The sequence below is a fragment of the Leucopleurus acutus genome (genome assembly GCF_964270905.1).
Source record: "Leucopleurus acutus genome assembly, chromosome: 5".
Lineage (NCBI taxonomy): Eukaryota > Metazoa > Chordata > Mammalia > Artiodactyla > Delphinidae > Leucopleurus > Leucopleurus acutus.
This window is the reverse complement of record NC_139147.1, coordinates 5,882,117-5,899,863: the sequence shown is the minus strand read 5'-3', so window position 1 is coordinate 5,899,863 and position 17,747 is coordinate 5,882,117. Positions and strand designations below refer to the sequence as shown.

Below are 17,747 nucleotides of genomic sequence, written 5' to 3'. Positions count from 1 at the left end.
CCGATTTTACCAGACGTTAAGGCAGCAGATAGTACTGAGTCTTAATTTTAGGTCTTGCACCACAGGTGTGTATCTTAGACACCATGAGGTTTAAACATGCAGCTCATCGCTTAGCATCTGGAAGATATTTGACATTAGGTAACCACATGGTTCCAGAATTTCTAGTGGGGATCTACCCAGGGGGAGCATTATTATTTGTATGTGTGTATGGGGGGCTTTTTTTTTTTTTTGGAGTAGAGTTGATTTACAATGTTGTGTTAGTTTCAGGTGCACAACAAAGTGATATATATATATATATATATATATATATATGTATTCTCTATATATCCATATATATTCTATACAGAGAATATATATGTCCATATATACATTCTATATATTCTATACATTCTATATATTCTATATAATATATATATCCATATATTCTATATATTCTATACATTCTATATATTCTATATAATATATATATCCATACATTCTATATATTCTATATATAGAATATATATATCCATATATATTCTACACATAGAATATATATATTCTACATATTCTATATATAGAATATATATCCATATATATCCTATGTATTCTGTACATAGAATATATATATGCATATATATTCTATGTATTCCAGACATAGAATATATATATCTATATATATATTCTATGTATTCTATACATAGAAAATATATATCCATATCTATATTCTATATATAGAAAAAATATATATCCATATCTATATTCTATATATAATATATATCCATATTTATATTCAATATATTCTATATATAGAATATATATATATATTTTCTTTTTCAGATTCTTTTCCCTTATAGGTTATTATGAACTATTGAGTATAGTTTCCTTGCTATACAGTAGGTCCTTGCTGGTTATCTGGTTTTTACCTAGTAGTGTGTATATATCGATCCTGAACTCCTAATTCATCCCTTCCCACAAGGGGAGCAGTAGCGACTTGAGAAGAATTCTTTTTTTTTTTTAACCCTGTTTGGGAACATTTGCCCTTTAATTTGCATTTAAAATCAGCTTCTTTAAATATTTTAGTTACAAATTCTGAATATGAAGACATAGGAGATGCTGCAGGCAATCAGTACTGGCTCCCACCCCTTCCCCCTACCCCAACCCCGAAGCCTTGCTTCTTTGCTCAAAATGCATATGGACATCCTGCACTAAATAAATGGCTCCCCGTGTCAAGTGTCAGCAGCCTCAGGACTGGATGCAGTTGGATACGAAGCGATGAAGCCCAGTAGCTTTCATGACAGGATGTGTGCATTTAACCATGCTCCGAAGAACGCCAATGATTGTGCCCAGACCCAAGGCAGTACCTCAGAGTTGACATCGGCCGTTTCCCCACTGTGTACTGGCATCTTGGGCTGGTTTCCACCACAATCCATCCTCTCCCAGACCTGTGTTCTGTGGCGGAAGAGCTAAGGCTCTGCCCCCTAAGGGCCATGATAAAGGAAGGAACAGAACTGCTTCTTCAGCTCACAGGCTTAAACCAATGGAATTTAAAAGCTCAAGACAATGTGAGCCAGTCCACAGGAAGCCTCCTTCACTCCAATCTCTGCCAGGTGCCATCCAGCCCTTGGTTGGGACACACTGTCTCCCTGCCAAGATGTGCTAGGATCTGCTCTAGTTGAGAACAATGTGGTAGAAGGGTCCCAGCGGTCTGGAAAGGTCGGCACCACGACGGCTGGGCGTGCTTGTGCCAAAATAGGTCTTCCTGGTACAGAGCTATGATGGAGAGTGTGAGGGCAGGCCTGGGCTCTGCTCCAGTCTCATTGATAACCTCTGACCTCAGAATCTGTCCTCCCCCTCAACACTGCCTACCCATCCCCTGCCCCTCCAGATCCCCCAGCCTGTGCTTCCTGGAAAAGGTAGAAGAGGCAGCTTGAAGTCAGTGACAGCTGAGAATGAAGATGCCATTTAAGAAGCAAAGCAGCACCTCCTGGCCTCTGGTCAATACCTCCACACGGGTGGAACCGAGTAAGGACGTGCACAGCCAGGACAGAGGCTGCTCCGAGCTTGGGAGGCACAGCACCCTCCTAGGCGTCTCTGGAGGACAGACTTTCAAGAGATAGAAACTTAATCACGTGGTCCCCGGCAGTTTCCCTGTGGTATACTGGATGGGGGAGAAGCAAAATTATCTCTGCGGAGAGCTAATGGAGGAAAGGCAGGAATATTAATGAGCATCCGTTAAGGCTCCTCTCTCCCTCAAGCCTGAGGAAATCAGATATTCGAATGCAAGAGAAGGGTGCAGAGAGGGAGAGAGCCCGGCAGGAACACCAAGGAGAGAGCTGTGACTGCTGGATACATAGTGCCCTGGTTTCCTTGCTTCAGAACAACAGCATATGCCTGTCTGTCACCAGGCTAACCCGGGGCCCGTGAGGGGACAGGGAGAAGGCTGGTTTTCAGCTCCTGCATGGTTGATGTGTAGGGCACATGGCTTCCTCCTACAGGTCCAATAGGAGGTCTCTGGGATCCTCTACCGCTGCCTTGATTTTGCGGAGGAAAGTCACGGCCTCTCTGCCATCCATCAGCCGGTGATCATACGTCAGGGTCACGTACATTATGGGCTGCATCTCCAACTTGCCTCCCACGACCACTGGTCTATCAAAGATGGCGTGCATGCCCAGGATGGCAGACTGAGGGGGGTTGATGATGGGCGTTCCAAAGAGCGAGCCAAAACGCCTCCGTTGCTGACGGTGAAGGTACCACCATCCGTATCTTCGATGGCAAGTTCATTCTTCCGGGCTTTCTCTCCCAGTTCACTGATGGTTCGCTCAATATCGGCATAATTCCTAGTTTCCACATTCCTGATGATGGGAAACACCAGACCCCGAGGGGTGGCCGCTGCAACGCTGATGTCAATATAATCCCTATACACCACTTCTTCGGTTGTATCGTCGATCGCTGCATTTACAACAGGCTGCTGCTTCCAGGCACAGGCCGAGGCCTTCACGAGTGCCGACATGAAGCCTAGTGTGAGGTTATGTTTCTTCAGAAAAGCATCTTTGTGCCGAGCCCTCATCTCCTGGGTGTTACTCATGTCAATCTCACTGAAAGTGGTAAGCGCTGCTCAGGTGTTCTGAGCCTCCTTTAGATGCTGAGCAATGCGCTGCCGCATCCTATCCATTTTCTCCCGATGTTCTGGACGCAGACCTGTGCCAGCTCCTGGCTCAGCTACTGGAGGGGCAGCCGTGGGTTTTACGGCAGACACTGGTTTGCTAGTGAGAGGTTGTGAGGGAGGGCACTGGTGGCATCTGAGTGGGTTGGATGCTGCAGGGGGAGGAGGAACTGCCGATGCCGCAGGTTCTGCTTTTCGGGCTGTGGCAGCAGGAGCTCCGGCTGGCTTGGCCTTAGCAGCAGCAGTGCCAGTTTTCCTGAGTGTGAAAAGAGGAGTGCCTCCTTCTACTTCCCCCCATCAGGTACCAAAAGAGCTTCAATCGTGCCATTTGCTGGTGATGGAACCTGCACAGATGTCTTGTCAGTTTCAGTCTCACAAACCACTTCACCTTCTGCAAGGTGAAGCTTTCTCCCACCTGACGTTCCCTTCCGTGACAGATTCTGCAAGTACATCGTCCTCGCACACAGCTGTAGCTCCGAAAAAGCGAGCCCTGAAGACACTACTGCTGTAAATGACAATCTTCCTGTTGTCAGAGTAACCTGGGCCCTGACATAAGGAGATCCCAGGCAGGGAACGTCTCCCTAGAGGGCAGTTCCCCTTCTGGAAGGCAGAGAGCGAGCCGCTGAACGCCCGGGACAGGCAGCGGGACCGGGACAGCATCGCGGCGGCAGCAGCGGCGGCGATGGCAGAGCCTTGAGAAGGATTTTTAACCTGCCTCCCCAACTTGAGGTTATAGTAGAACAGTGGTTCTCATCTGGTGGTGTGTGTTAGAATCACCCATGGTGTGTTTGAACCTTCAGAAGCCTGCCTCTGTCAGCCCATGGATAAGACCCTCCAGGGCTGACCATGCCTTCAGCTTGCCTGTAGAGCTGAGGTGGAGAATCTTCATCGTGGGGAGCCAGGATCCAAGGGGATGACAGAGCGCATGGAGACAAACAGAGAGATAATAAGAGCCTCCGCCTGTTTGGGACAGAGCCTTCCTCTTTGCTCTCCTTCCTATGCCCGTGAGAGGAAACAACAACAACAAGAAAGAAAAAGATTATAAAAAGAATTAAAATTAGGAATGTAAAAGAAACATATACAGTTTAAGATAAAGAATTTAAGAAAGACATGTCTTAATGAATAAAGGTAGAATAAGAGGAACTGAAATATAAGGGAATCAAGTTTCACAAAGATAAAAGATTAAGAATTGCACAAAATAAGAAGTATGAAAAAATTGAGTACTGAGGATATAAGATTTAAAAGTACATTTAAAACATTAAAAGAAAAATTAGAAAACAGTATTAGTGTTATTAAGGATAAAATTTAAAGGGATAAAATTTATCCTCTGTAACATGCAATTTAAGCTATGTGGGGGCTGGCTGACATGTTTGTTTATAGGGTCTATGCTTAAATAATAACGAACATTCCCAGGAAGACCTCATATCCCATGTTTGGAACTGGAGGCTAGTTGACCAGCTGAATAATTCAATTAAAGTCATAAATCATAAAAATGTAGAGGCCTTAAACATTTATTTTAACTTGAAATATGTAAATGTATATTTACTGCCAATTTTTTGGATGTAGGACAAAGGTCTTTTCTTTAAATAATAGTCCCATGATTAGAACTACCCACTGTCTTTCTAACGAACATACTCATTGGTCTGTCTAGAAATTCCAGTTTTGATTTCTTTAAAAATAGAGCAGAAATTTAAAGCCACTCACAAAGTACTCTAAATGCATAAAGCTCTTTGGATTTCAGATTCCCCCCTGCCACCCGAGCTTTATGACACATCATTTGATGACAAGTTTTTAAGGTGACTTACATATATGGGTCTTTTCAAAGTACTCCATTAATTTTACATAGGGAAAAAAGTTCTTTTCTTTTTCTTTTCTTTTTTTTTTTTTTTGCGGTACGCGGGCCTCTCACTGCTGTGGCCTCTTCCGTTGCGGAGCACAGGCTCCAGACGGGCAGGCTTAGCGGCCATGGCTCATGGGCCCAGCCGCTCCGCGGCATGTGGGATCTTCCCGGACCGGGGCACGAACCCGTGTCCCCTGCATCGGCAGGCGGGCTGTCAACCACTGTGCCAGCAGGGAAGCCCCAGGGAAAAAAGTTCTTTTCATGCTCATATTTCATTGACTTCCATGATACTTATTTAAATTGTGTAATTACAATAAGACTAACTTGGATACACCAGCATGGGAACAAACATAACCCACCCTGGTAAGTGAAGACTTTGGTGGGTGGTGATGCCAAACCTGCTAGTTGCCAGGGCTCACAGTGCCTTAATCAACCAGTGTGATTTAAGAGAAAGAATACAGACTACAGCAGAGGTTCTCAAAGTGGGGTTCCCAGAGCAGCAGCAGCCTCACCTGGGAACCTCTACAAATACACATTTTCAGGGTTGGCCCCCAACTACTGAATCAGAAATCCTGAGGTGGAGCCCGGCAGCAGATTGCTTTGAGAAGCCCTTCAGGCGATTCTGATGCTCCGTCAAGGCTGAGAACCACTGGATTAGAACATAGGTTCTAGGTGACCCATGTGTTGCCAAGTAGAGGTCAAGACAAGAACTCCTACTGTTCTGATGCTCATGATAAAAAGTCTGTCTGATCTCCAACACAATCATATTTATTTTACATTAAGAACTTGCAGTTGGTTGAAAGAAAAAGAGCTTTTAAGTTTCTTTTGGTGATGGAAATGAGTAATAGAAAACGAGCAAAGAGAAAGAGCAGGTTGCCAAGACCGAGGACAGTCTTTAAGGCGATCTAAGTTTTCACAAATGAATCCTCTCCTTTCCCATTCTTTCCCTGCTTGTTGAAACACTCAAATTCTACTGGTTTTATCGTGAAAGCTTCAAAGAATGGTCTCTTTTTTGTTTGAGAAATTTTGTTTTGCTTCCTCACAGGCACTGGGGGAGGACCCCATGGTGAGGAACTTTATGACAATTTTCATTAATTGAGCATGGCAAGGTCAGCATGCTGTTTCCCCTTTTGCTGACAATGGGGAAGAGGTACATGTGTCACAGTGAAGCAGGACTGAGATTCTCACCCTGCCGCTTGCCTGTGGAATCTGCACTTTATTAGCTGGGTGTTGGGGAGTTTTCACTTTAACCCCTAACAAGGATGGCATCATGTGAAAGTGAGGATGAATCTTTTCCGAGGATGTTAGTGGATTCTGGGGGCAGGTCCAAAGTGACATTCTCGGATTCTCTCTACTTCTATTCCATCCTCTCATGTTAGCTAAATCTCAGTGACCTTTATTGTAATCAAGACTTTTAAGAATATGTTTTTGAACATTTTTGGGTTAATCATTTAAAAATGCTAATCAGAGGGCTAAATTAAAAATGAAAACTCAAGGACAGAGAGAATATTTACCAAAGGTCACATGTATTGTCTAGGTATTTCAGTGGAAGATCATCAACATTAAATAAGGTCCCAAATGTCAGAAGAAACTCCTTCCCAAAACTTCTGTTGATTTTTGAAATTACAAAAAATTCATAATCGCTATAGAAAATTTAGAAAATACAGATAAAAACAGAAAATAAAAATATCTTATAACCCCGTTACCCAGAGACAACCACTAGCTACATACGCATACACATATTTATCAAACTTGGATGAATACGCTCTGTAATCTACTTTTGTTCATGTAATTAATCTATATGTTTTTGGGGGGATGGTAAATATAGATCTGCTTCATTATTTTTAATATTATTTTATCAAACTAATCCCTATTCTTAGACCTAAAAGTTATTTTTAGCCTATTCCATACAGTGACTTTTCATTTTCTATATATCTTTCCAATAATAATTTCTTTAGTTTCTCTCTTACTAGATAAGCTTCCATTATTTAAAATCCCATTTTTATATATAAAAATAAGACAAATGTATTATTAATTTGAAAGTAGTTTCAGATTATATATGTAGGTTACTGATAACTTTGGCTTCAAGAAATTAGCTTGCTATAACAAATATAACCAGCGTATACATTTAAAACCTTCATCTTTTCTGACAAAATTCTATCTGCTGAGATTCTTTTTGTATTTTATTCTTCCACCTGCCTTCTGAATTTTTAAAGGCAACAAGATGAGAGCAGTCTGTTAATATGAGTAAAGACTATATGCTTAAGGGGAGTCATGAAACCTGTTAGAATGAATGCTTTGCCCTGCAGAACCATCCCAGCCTGTGGAGTCTGTGTTTAGGAAGATGATGTCTTTGCGTGTGTGTGTGTGTGTGTGTGTGTGTGTGTGTGTGTGTGTGCGCGTGTGTGTCAGGTGGGGTGTGTAGGAGGCCCTCAACTCTAGTCTGATGTTTTGCACTCTTTTCCTTACTGTATCTGTTGACCTTACACTTTTCAATAATAATGTAATTTTTGTTAGAATAAGACGGAAGAAATAACTGCGGAGGGAGCAGAAGGGGAAGCGGAGGAAGAGGAAGCTGAGAAAGGAGAAGAGGAGGGGCCAGAAGAAGAAGAAGGAGAAGAGGAAGAAGGAGAAGAGGAAGAAGATTCTTAGGCCTTTTCATGCTTTTTTCTTCCACTTGTCCAGGTAGCCACATCGCTCTGGGGTTGAAGGTCTGTTTATTACAGTCTGCCATGTAGAGCACATTTCACTTGGTGATAGAAGTGGATTTCAATTCGATCTATTCGTCTGTCTTCCCGAGGCCCTGGGCTGCCCCTTCCTGGAGCCGCAGGGCTGGTGAACTCTACCGGACCCGTTTCTTGGGCGCTAGGGCGAGAAAGGCCTGTGGTTGGTATGATTTCTAGGAAAAAGCATAACTTTGAGGTGAGGAAGAGTTTGTTTTGTCCTTGCTCCCTCCTCTTCCTCTTTATTTAGGTGAAAGCACAGGACGTGTTGTGGTATCGGCGTTCTATCACATGGACTCCTTTACTGACCAACATACTTACGTACCCATAGAAGAGTTTACAATCGATGTTCATGACGATGGCAATAAATTACAACCTAAAAATACCACAGAGCTGGCTGCTCATGAAAAAAGATATTGCTACTAGAGATTCAACGATAAGTGCTTGATATTACATTTATTCAATTATATTCATTGATTTATATCAAAATATTTGTTTATTCAATATTAGCCCAAACACTCATGTGGAAACACTTTGGAATATGGTGAAGTCACTTGAGGTAACTTTGACAGGTACACTTGCTGCCTTGTAATTTTTTTTTAACATCTTTATTGGAATATAATTGCTTTACAATGGTGTGTTAGTTTCTGCTTTATAACAAAGTGAATCAGCTATGCATATACATATATCCTCATATCTCCTCCCTCTTGCATCTCCCTCCCACCCTCCCTGTCCCACCCCTCTAGGTGGTCACAAAGCACTGAGCTGATCCCCCTGTGCTATGCGGCTGCTTCCCACTAGCTATCTATTTTATATTTGGTAATGTATATATGTCCATGCCACTCTCTCACTTCGTCCCAGCTTACCCTTCCCCCTCCCTGTGTCCTCAAGTCCATTCTCTACATCTGCGTGTTTATTCCTGTCCTGCCCCTAGGTTCTTCATAACCTTTTTTTTTTTTTTAGATTCCATATATATGTGTTAGCATACGGTATTTGTTTTTCTCTTTCTGACTTGCTTCACTCTGCATGACAGACTCTAGATCCATCCACCTCACTACAAATAACTCAATTTCGTTTCTTTTATTGCTGAGTAATATTCCATTGTATATATGTGCCACACCTTCTTTATCCATTTATCAGTCGATGGACACTTGGGTTGCTTCCATTTCCTGTCTATTGTAAATAGAGCTGCAATGAACATTGTGGTACATGACTCTTTTTGAATTATGGTATTCTCAGGGTATATGCCCAGTAGTGGGATTGCTGGGTTGTATGGTAGTTCTATTTTTACTTTTTTAAGGAACCTCCATACTGTTCTCCATAGTGCTGCCTTGTAATTTTAAACTTATACTGACCATTAAAAAAGAATTATGTATTTCTTAATAGTCTGGTGAGTGCCACATAAATATATTAATAAGATAATGATAGTGGATATTGAGATCACAGGGGAAATGCTCAAATATTGTGGGCCATACAGATAAGACGGTAGGTATGAAAACATCAAAAGATCATGAAGAGCTATAAAAATATCTGGTTTAACAGACAGTTAGCAAATGCCCATGTAAATGTTATGTTTTTATTGACCTTTTTTATTTTATTTTTTAATTTAATTTAATTTATTTATTTATTTTAGTTTTTATTGACCTTTTTTATTTGACCTTGCAACCAAGGCAGCTGTTTATTCTCTAGGGCAGTGAGGCTTACAGTTTGCTCTGGTGCCATAAGTGTTCTTGTTAATTTAAATTAAAAAAATTTTAGTCTCCTTTCTGTCCATATTATGCCTCCGCTGAAACATGTAAGATAGATTTGGGGGCTGTTGATATCAGGGGAGCAGGAAGAAGAGGAGGATGATGGAGTGAGCGCTGGACACACAGCAGGTCTTCAGTTAAGGTCTGCGGTCACACTTGGAGCCTGCCTAGTGAAGGGTGGACAAAAGGCTTCCGCTGGATAAAGAAAAAGAAATCCCCAGTGCTTGTAAATATCGGCTAACAAACAGCTCTGCTCTATGTACCAAAGACCGATTTGAATATTAGAATCTCCCCTCTTAATTTACTTACACTTATACATAAAATACTACTATTAAAAATGAATATATTTTTTAGGAAATCTTGGAGCTGGTGGGAGTAGCCATCACATTTTATTATCGGACCAGGAAAGTTTCATCACTCCTTTATTCAAATTACAAAGCAAATCCAGCCCATCCTTTGATGTTTTCCCAGGTGGTTTCTTTCATGTTGTGGACACATAGACATCTATTTTAGGGCCAATGATTGTCCTTTTGGAAGTGATCCCATTTCCTTTCTTTATTTTTTATTTTCTTCTAAATAAAAGAAAATAAAAAATTACTATTGAGCAGTCTGTTGTCAGTCTGATTAGTGTCCCTAATCCCATTTCTAAGGAATGAATAGGGGCTCAGTTTTGGCAAAAAAGAAAACTGGCGAGTTTTACTTTTAGAAATTTTATCTGAAGAATGATGGGAAAGGAAAATATGCCAATATTTATCATTATACCAACTCCCCCAACAGTAAAAGACTCATAAATACTGTTTAAATTCATTTCCATTCACTCCGTTTGTAAAGTTCTTTTAAAATTATTCAATTTTAATGTAATTATAAAAAAATGTTGAATGTGAAATGACACAGCTGAGAGGGGATCCTTCATGTAGCCAGATGGCTTGATAGGCTGATTATGGGGGAAAAAAAAGGCATATATCGCTGTGGCCAGCCCATTTTGACTGTTTCTCTGATGGCTTCTAGTTTGGAATTACTATATTTGTCATGAGGTCAAAATGCCTGACACTGAAGGAGGGAATCAGACAGCTTCCTAAAACCCACTCCCGACCCCCGGAGAGATCCAATGTCCTTCTTGAAAATGCAACATGGCTGTGCAATAAGGCATTTCACTGGGCAGACCATTCAGTGTCTAAAGACAAACCCATCTCATAGCTCATGGATCTGCCAGGCAGATTCTAGGACTGTATTCTAGGACTGGGCAATGAATGGAACTATGAAACATTTCTCATTTCCTGTGTTTGAAATTGATGCTAAATTGATGCCCCAGGAGAAACAGTGTATAGTCTGAGACTGAGTTCTGTCTCCTTACAGGCTGCTGCTTAATACTGTCCTCCAGTCTAGCTGTGGCCCATTTCAATTTCCTCCCCCAGGACTAAGTTGTAAATTCACCTCTCCATTTTCCATGAAAATGCGGTGGGGAAACTATAATTGAAGGTGTCAACTTCCTTCTTTTTTTTTTAATGTTGAAATCCAATTTATTTCCAAAGGCTCTTATGTCTTTATTTTTACATTCTTACATTTTCTTGCCTGAAGCAATGGTATTTTATGACTATTTAATTTCAAAATTATAAGAGAAATGGCCCACAGACATCCCTACCAGTATTAGGAGACAATGTCTACATCCCTTTTACGATAATATCTGCTTAGTATTTACTTAACACTTCCCTGTTCATCATTCTCAATTCCTTTTGCATTTAAAATTTTTTATCAATTTTTATTGGAGTATAGTTGCTTTACAATGTTGTGTTAGTTTCTGCTGTACAGCAAAGTGAATCAGCTATGCGTATACATATATCCACTCTTTTTTGAATTTCCTTCCCATTTAGGTCACCACAGGTCATTGAGTAGGGTTCCCTGTGCTATACCGTAGGTTCTCATTAGTTAACTATTTTATACATAGCGGTGTATATATGTCAATTCCAGTCTCCCAATTAGTCCCAGCCCCTCCTTCTCTCCTTGGTAACCATAAGTTTGTTCTCTACGTCTGTGGAAGATATCAACTTCCTTCTATGTTTGATAGTTTAGCACAGAGAAAGGATATAAACATCATTTGGTTTTCCATGAGAAAAAATTAATTTCCTTTCTTTGCACTTGATGAGTAGTGGTTTCTAGAATAAAAAGCAATACTTCCCTTGACTGCCTGTTGAAGAGTTTAGTTTTTGATAAACATTCTCTGTCTCTCGTTAACAGTCTTCTCCCTAATATTTTCCCTTTCTTTTAGGAAACCCAAGCCACGAAGCACCATTTCAACTCTCTTCCCACAAACCAAATTCAACAAAATGCTTTGGCCTGAAGCTAGCACACGTCTGTCAGTACATCCAGGGTTCACCGAGGAATTGTATGATCCGACACGGTTAGATGTCCATGCATATACCTGCTTAATCATATCAACATGAAATCAAATGTGAAGATAGCACATGCACACCTTCATGGGCCTGACATTTGTGGCCTTTGCTTAATTTTTTGCTCTGCATGAATAGACCTTCTAATACCCTGGAAAAATTTCAAAATATAGAACTTCTCTTTGTGATGTGACAAAAGTATTTCTTTGTATGTGCCTTATGCTACTTTTCTCAGAATTAGCTTTGAAAATGAAGAGATTTATAGAGAGCAATCATACTAATAAAGATGAATAGCAAATATCTTGTCCTAAGGAGGAGATTTCTTCATTTCTAGTCTCTCTGTGTATAACCTGAACTCAATCTGTCTCTTGCAGAGCCTGAATGCTCAGCAGAACTTTTCTGTCTCCATTGAGATTGATCCTTTTTGTTGCACTGATTATTCGGTCCATGTTTTCAAATGTCATGTCTTGTTATGTCGTATTTATATTACACACCGCTGCATACACAGTCTCTGAAGCCTTGTTTAAATGTCACTGCTGTCCACATGTGTAGGGGTCAGGATGCAGACAAATAAATTCTCCACCCAGTGCCCTTTGCTCGTTTCTATGCTGGAGGGAGTGGCTGCTTCTGCTTCTCTCGCGTTGGCGTTGATTGATTTGCAGTCATGGCTGCTACGTGCAAAGCCCGTGACTGTAATTTTGCCTCTTGATGCTGAGTGTCTGTTCAGCAAGAGCGGGTCCGGCCCCATGACTTGTTCACCAGGTAGGTTTGAAGTGATTCTCTGCTCACCTGTCCCATCTCAGTGTCTGATAGCTATGTTTTTCTTTATGGTAAGAAGTTTCTGACATCTCTCCCCTACCCGTGAATGTGCTGCTCCGTGTCTTTTTCTTGCAGCCAATGTTGCTTCTGTACTCTCAGAAGGGCCCTTCCCCTGCTGTTTTCCTAATTAAGGACAATGATGGCCATCGGATTGGAGTGGCCATGAGCTTTTCCTCCTTCTGAATCTGCCTATTGATTTTGCAGCTAAGCCTGTTGGTGTCTTTGGGGAATGTAGTCTCTGGTGGCAGAAGTCGTGTGGCTCACAGGATCTCTGGCAAACAGCTCTTTTCTTGTTACCTTAGTAACAAAAAGAGGCATTTTGAGGAGAATGAAGATGATTTTATTCCAAATTGTTGAAGTAGACTACTTTGAAGACATTTCTCCCTAGTTAAAAATAAGGTGAGAGGGGCTTCCCTGGTGGCGCAGTGGTTGAGAGTCCGCCTGCCGATGCAGGGGACACGGGTTCGTGCCCCGGTCCGGGAAGATCCCACATGCCGCGGAGCGGCTGGGCCCGTGAGCCACGGCCGCTGAGCCTGCGCGTCCGGAGCCTGTGCTCCACAACGGGAGAGGCCACAGCAGTGAGAGGCCCGCGTACTGAAAAAAAAAAAAAAAAAAAAATAGGGTGAGAGACTGCAGTGGGATGGAAATTCATATAATTAAAAATTAGTTCCTATTTTGTACTTCGTTGCATTAAATTATGTCCCGTCTAAAAAGCATCAAAATTTTATAGCACCTCCACACCCAAATAGGCTTTAAGTTTTTGCTGTTGCTTGGGCTGACTTTTAGCTCTTGTGGTAGAGTAGGATAGAGATAGATTTATTTAGCCAGGTGCCAATTTCCCTCCTATTTCTCATATTTTTAAATGAAGATAAATATTTGTGCTAATAATAAGCAGAGTAGACCACTTATTTAAATTGAATTAATTTTTTCTTATGTTGTCTTCCTGTAGTTAGGAAATTAGTATTCTCGTAAATATTCTTTAGTCATTCACATTTCATTTTCTATTAAATACTATTAAAATGCAAAAATCACTTAGGTCAATAATACCATGTAGCTAGTATCAGTTCTCTTTCAGATTTGGTTTCACCTATAACCTCCAGTGGCTAGTGGGTCCAGTGGCACAGTGCCAAATAGGGGCTGTGTGATATCAAAATATAGTTTTAAAAAATCCACTTGCTTTATCAATATAGGAAGTTTCTAGAAACTAAACAGCATTATAAATATGCAAAAAAGAATAACTCAAAAGAAAAACCCAAGTGAATAAGCAAAATCCGTCTGCAAAAAAAGAGAAAAGACCAGAGACATGGAGCAATTCTATGATGATCTGAAGCTAATAGAGTTTCAAAGAGTTGATTAGTCTACAGAGGGCCTGAACATCCAAAGTTTTTTATTCTTTAACTTGAAAAGCAAGTACACAAAAATTTGAGTGCATTTTTAAACCACTGAACAGTAAATACTTCCTTCTCCACTTTTCCTCTTTGGGGTTTCCTTGCATTTCTTTGGGCTGTAATATTCCTTTGTTACAAGGATACAAGATATGCAATAAGGAGGGTTTATCGTTGTCATCGACTTTTCTAGATTAAAATGTGAGAGGTGTAGAAAGGGAGTGGAATGTTTTGCCTGCAAAGTTCCTTGAGGAATATTTAGAAAAGTTTTCTTTAAAAAACAACGTAAGTGTCAAACCTGTGCAAGGGTGGTGAGGGTAAGGCGACCCTAGTGAGTTGTAATAATAGAGAATGACCACTAGGTGGTGATAAAAGACAAGCTCCTTGATACAGCATTGCTGTCCCGGAGCGCCGCTGGCTACGTGTGCTGTTTAGGGTACTGTTGAGGTCAGAAGGTGGGCATACATCATTACACTTACAAATAATTTTATGACAAACGTCTCTGTATGTAAAGCATTTGATAATGGAGTATTTTCTTATAATACATGCCAAGGAATAAAGTTATTGGATTAAAGCAAAAACAAAACATAGCAAAACAAAAAAAACACACACACACAAACACACACACAAAAGAAGGTGGGCATAAAGTATTTGTCCACCAGACAGAAGAAAAACAAACAAAACGCCTCCAAACCCGTTGGTCAATTAATCAGTATATTGTTTATAATGTTTTTATCCAAGACAATTAATTTTGGGCAAAATGTTGTACATTCTTTTTTTTTTTTTGCGGTACGCGGGCCTCTCACTGCTGTGGCCTCTCCCGTTGCGGAGCACAGGCTCCGGACGCGCAGGCTCAGCGGCCATGGCTCACGGGCCCAGCCGCTCCGCGGCACGTGGGATCCTCCCGGACCGGGGCACGAACCCGTGTCCCCTGCATCGGCAGGCGTACTCTCGACCACTGCACCACCAGAGAAGCCCGTTGTGCATTCTTAAAAGCCGTTAAAACCAGTCATTGATGTTTGAATTTCACACCCTTGCGTTACATAGAAGTCTAAAGTCGGTCAACAACTGATTGCCTACCGACAATTTTGATCAAGATACAGGATTGTCCTTTAGCCTGTAAATGGCTCCAGCTCCTCACTGAAGTGTAAACAGAGCCCCGATTAGCCAAATGGCTGATTGTCTTCTCCTGTTTTAAGCCTTTTAATCCTAATACAACATATTTCCAGATGTTTGGAAGTAGACTCATGGTCCTTGCAAAAGCCTTCTTTTCACTGGTGCCTGAGATACTCGGCTTTTTGACTATTTGTTTTGGAAGGACTTTCTCGTAAGTAGAAAAAAATGAGTTGTGAAATCCCTAAAACACATCAGTCGGTCAGACAGGTCTTCCAGAACCAGACATCTGGAGCTTGTTTACAGATGTAGTAATGCTCTCAGGGGTGGAAGCTTCAAGTCAGGGAAGGGCTGCGCCAGGTGGGTGTGAGTAGCGCGGAGGGCGCGGGGGTCAGGAAAGAACGCGGGGGGAACACGGTCAAGTCCAGCAGACGCATCTTGTCAGCTCAGGAGGGTGACGCCTTTCCTCACCGACTCACGGGAAGCAAACTCACCGCTTAGGATTAAAATCAGGCTGCTGGATATTGTGTTTCACAGTACTTTTGCTTGCTGACATTTATGGGGTGCCCGCTGTGAGTCGGGCTCTGTATCGAGGGCTCTACGTGATCCCTGCAGTAACCTGGTGAGGTGGACACGGTACCCATTTCACGGATGAGGAAGCTGAGGCACGGGGATGTCCAGTCCTCGTGTGAGGTTACACAGCCTGAAAATGGCCACGCTGAGACGGAGGTCTATGTGTGTTCTGATCCAAGGCCAGGGCCAGCCTCCCAACAAACACTTTCCTCTCTGCCCTTGACCACTGCCACACCCCTGGGACAGTGCCTGGCTGGGCGGTGGGCAGTGGGACCTTGCCCACAGAGCGCCTCCTTCCCCGGCCTCCTCTGGTCCACGTGTTCTGTCTTTAGACTCAGAGCCAGGCCCCGGAGTAAGGTGACGCGTACTTGTTGGCTGTGATCCACTGTGTGCTGATTTCTTAGCTAAGCCATCAAAGAAATAAAATAAAATAAGATAAAATGGGAGCTCCCTGGTGGTCCAGTAGTTAGGACTCGGCACTTTCACGGCCGGGGCCGGGTTCGATCCCTGGTCGGGTAAATAAGATCCTGCAATCCGAGCGTCCGAACAAACAAACAAACAAAAACCCCCAAAAAACAAACAGAAAAAAAAAACATTAGAGGGTAATTCCATTCCCCTCATTCTCAAGTTCTTGGGCTGCTCACTGTGGCCACAAATGCCAGCCCCAGTTTTAGAGGGATTTGAACCACTGTCAGCTGACAATACTCTAGAAATTGACTGGTGGTGGCTTTAGACCCCAAGTCTTAGGTTGCAGAGAGAAAAGCTAAAAATTGTCATCTGTCTTTTCCAGTCTGGTTGTCCTTGGGTACACTGAAGGAGTGCCCAGAAGTCCTCTGGGGCTGACCTGTCAACCACTGTCCAGTGATGCCCCCGTAGCAGCCAACCCCTCACGGTAGTTGTAGCTGAGGGGATGGTTCCTTCAGGCTCCTAGAATGACTTAATGAGGTAAAGTATACCTTCGTCCCAGGACATGAATTTTAGTTTGCTTGTTTTGTAGCAGGTCACTTTTCTCTGTGGTCTGTTATAAAAAATGTTTGTCTTCTTGGTCTACCCCTGGAATGAAACAAAAAGTTATCTAGGGAGGAAAATAAAGCTCTTACTAGAAAACATCACACTCATAGAATAATTTCTCCTGAGCCTGCAAAAATAAAGCAGAGAAATGCAACCTGGCTTTATTTTTCTCTAAGGGCTACTCCTTAGATAGATATCTCTATAGATAACTTTCTCCAGCTTTTAACTACATTCAGAGAGATTTAAACCTTGAAATACTGGTAGGTCAAATCCGCTAAAAATGTACCTGATGGTGTTTCAGAGTGGTTACAGGAGGATTTCCATGGTATGTGGAGATTATCTGCAAAATATCTAGGTACGAAAATGGGAGTTGTGCGTGGTTTCTGAACACACCTGTTGGTGGTTATCCACCTGGATTGAATTCCTGGAATGTTTTTAGTACAATGATGGCATCTTCGACTCACTGTGAAGATTCTTGGTGGGGTCAGGCACCAAAGTATTTTTAGAAGCTCCTCAGATGTGAAGCTGGGTTTAAGAAATCTTGGCCAGGAGGCATTTAGATCCTGGGAAACACCCAATTCTTTCTCCCGCGCCTGTATGGGACAGTAAAGTTGATCACTCCTCATGGACTTTTACAAAGGAACCAGTGGTTTTCAAATATATATATATATATATATATATATATATATATATATATATATATATATATATATATATTTAAGCCATGGAACACTTTGTTTAAACGGATCTCCACATAAAAATCAGGTGGAAGGAGAGCTGCTCTGAATGTAATTACAGGGACCTTGACCCCCAAGGGGACTCAATTCAGAGTACAGTTTGAAAACACTTTGCTTGGTTGTAGATTTTTCTTCTTAGGTCAACTTCATTGAGGTTAATTTACACAATAATATGCACCTGTGCTGTTTTTCCAACACTAGCCAATGTTTCAATTTTCTGACACTAACTGGATATCTTCCAAATCAATTCCGACACTGTCTCTTGG

At 41.8% G+C, this 17,747-nt stretch overlaps 1 protein-coding gene and 1 pseudogene across 2 annotated transcripts in view; one reads left to right on the top strand and one right to left on the bottom strand.

The window, feature by feature from the left end:
- Positions 1 to 11,740, top strand: part of LOC309962183 (SH3 domain-binding glutamic acid-rich protein-like) — a gene marked incomplete at its 5' end in the record, with an annotated part of 63,938 nt that extends 52,198 nt beyond the window's left edge. The window contains 2 exons of the mRNA XM_082839821.1: positions 7,503 to 7,670; positions 11,723 to 11,740. Of these exons, the coding sequence (XP_082695947.1) occupies positions 7,503 to 7,637 (135 nt within the window). The 3' untranslated portion in view covers positions 7,638 to 7,670; positions 11,723 to 11,740. The remainder of the gene's footprint in view (positions 1 to 7,502; positions 7,671 to 11,722) is intronic.
- On the bottom strand, positions 2,472 to 3,805 carry LOC309962247 (dihydrolipoyllysine-residue succinyltransferase component of 2-oxoglutarate dehydrogenase complex, mitochondrial-like; annotated as a pseudogene). The gene has a single exon. The product of its transcript is annotated as a dihydrolipoyllysine-residue succinyltransferase component of 2-oxoglutarate dehydrogenase complex, mitochondrial-like (transcript).
- Positions 11,741 to 17,747: the final 6,007 nt, after the last annotated feature.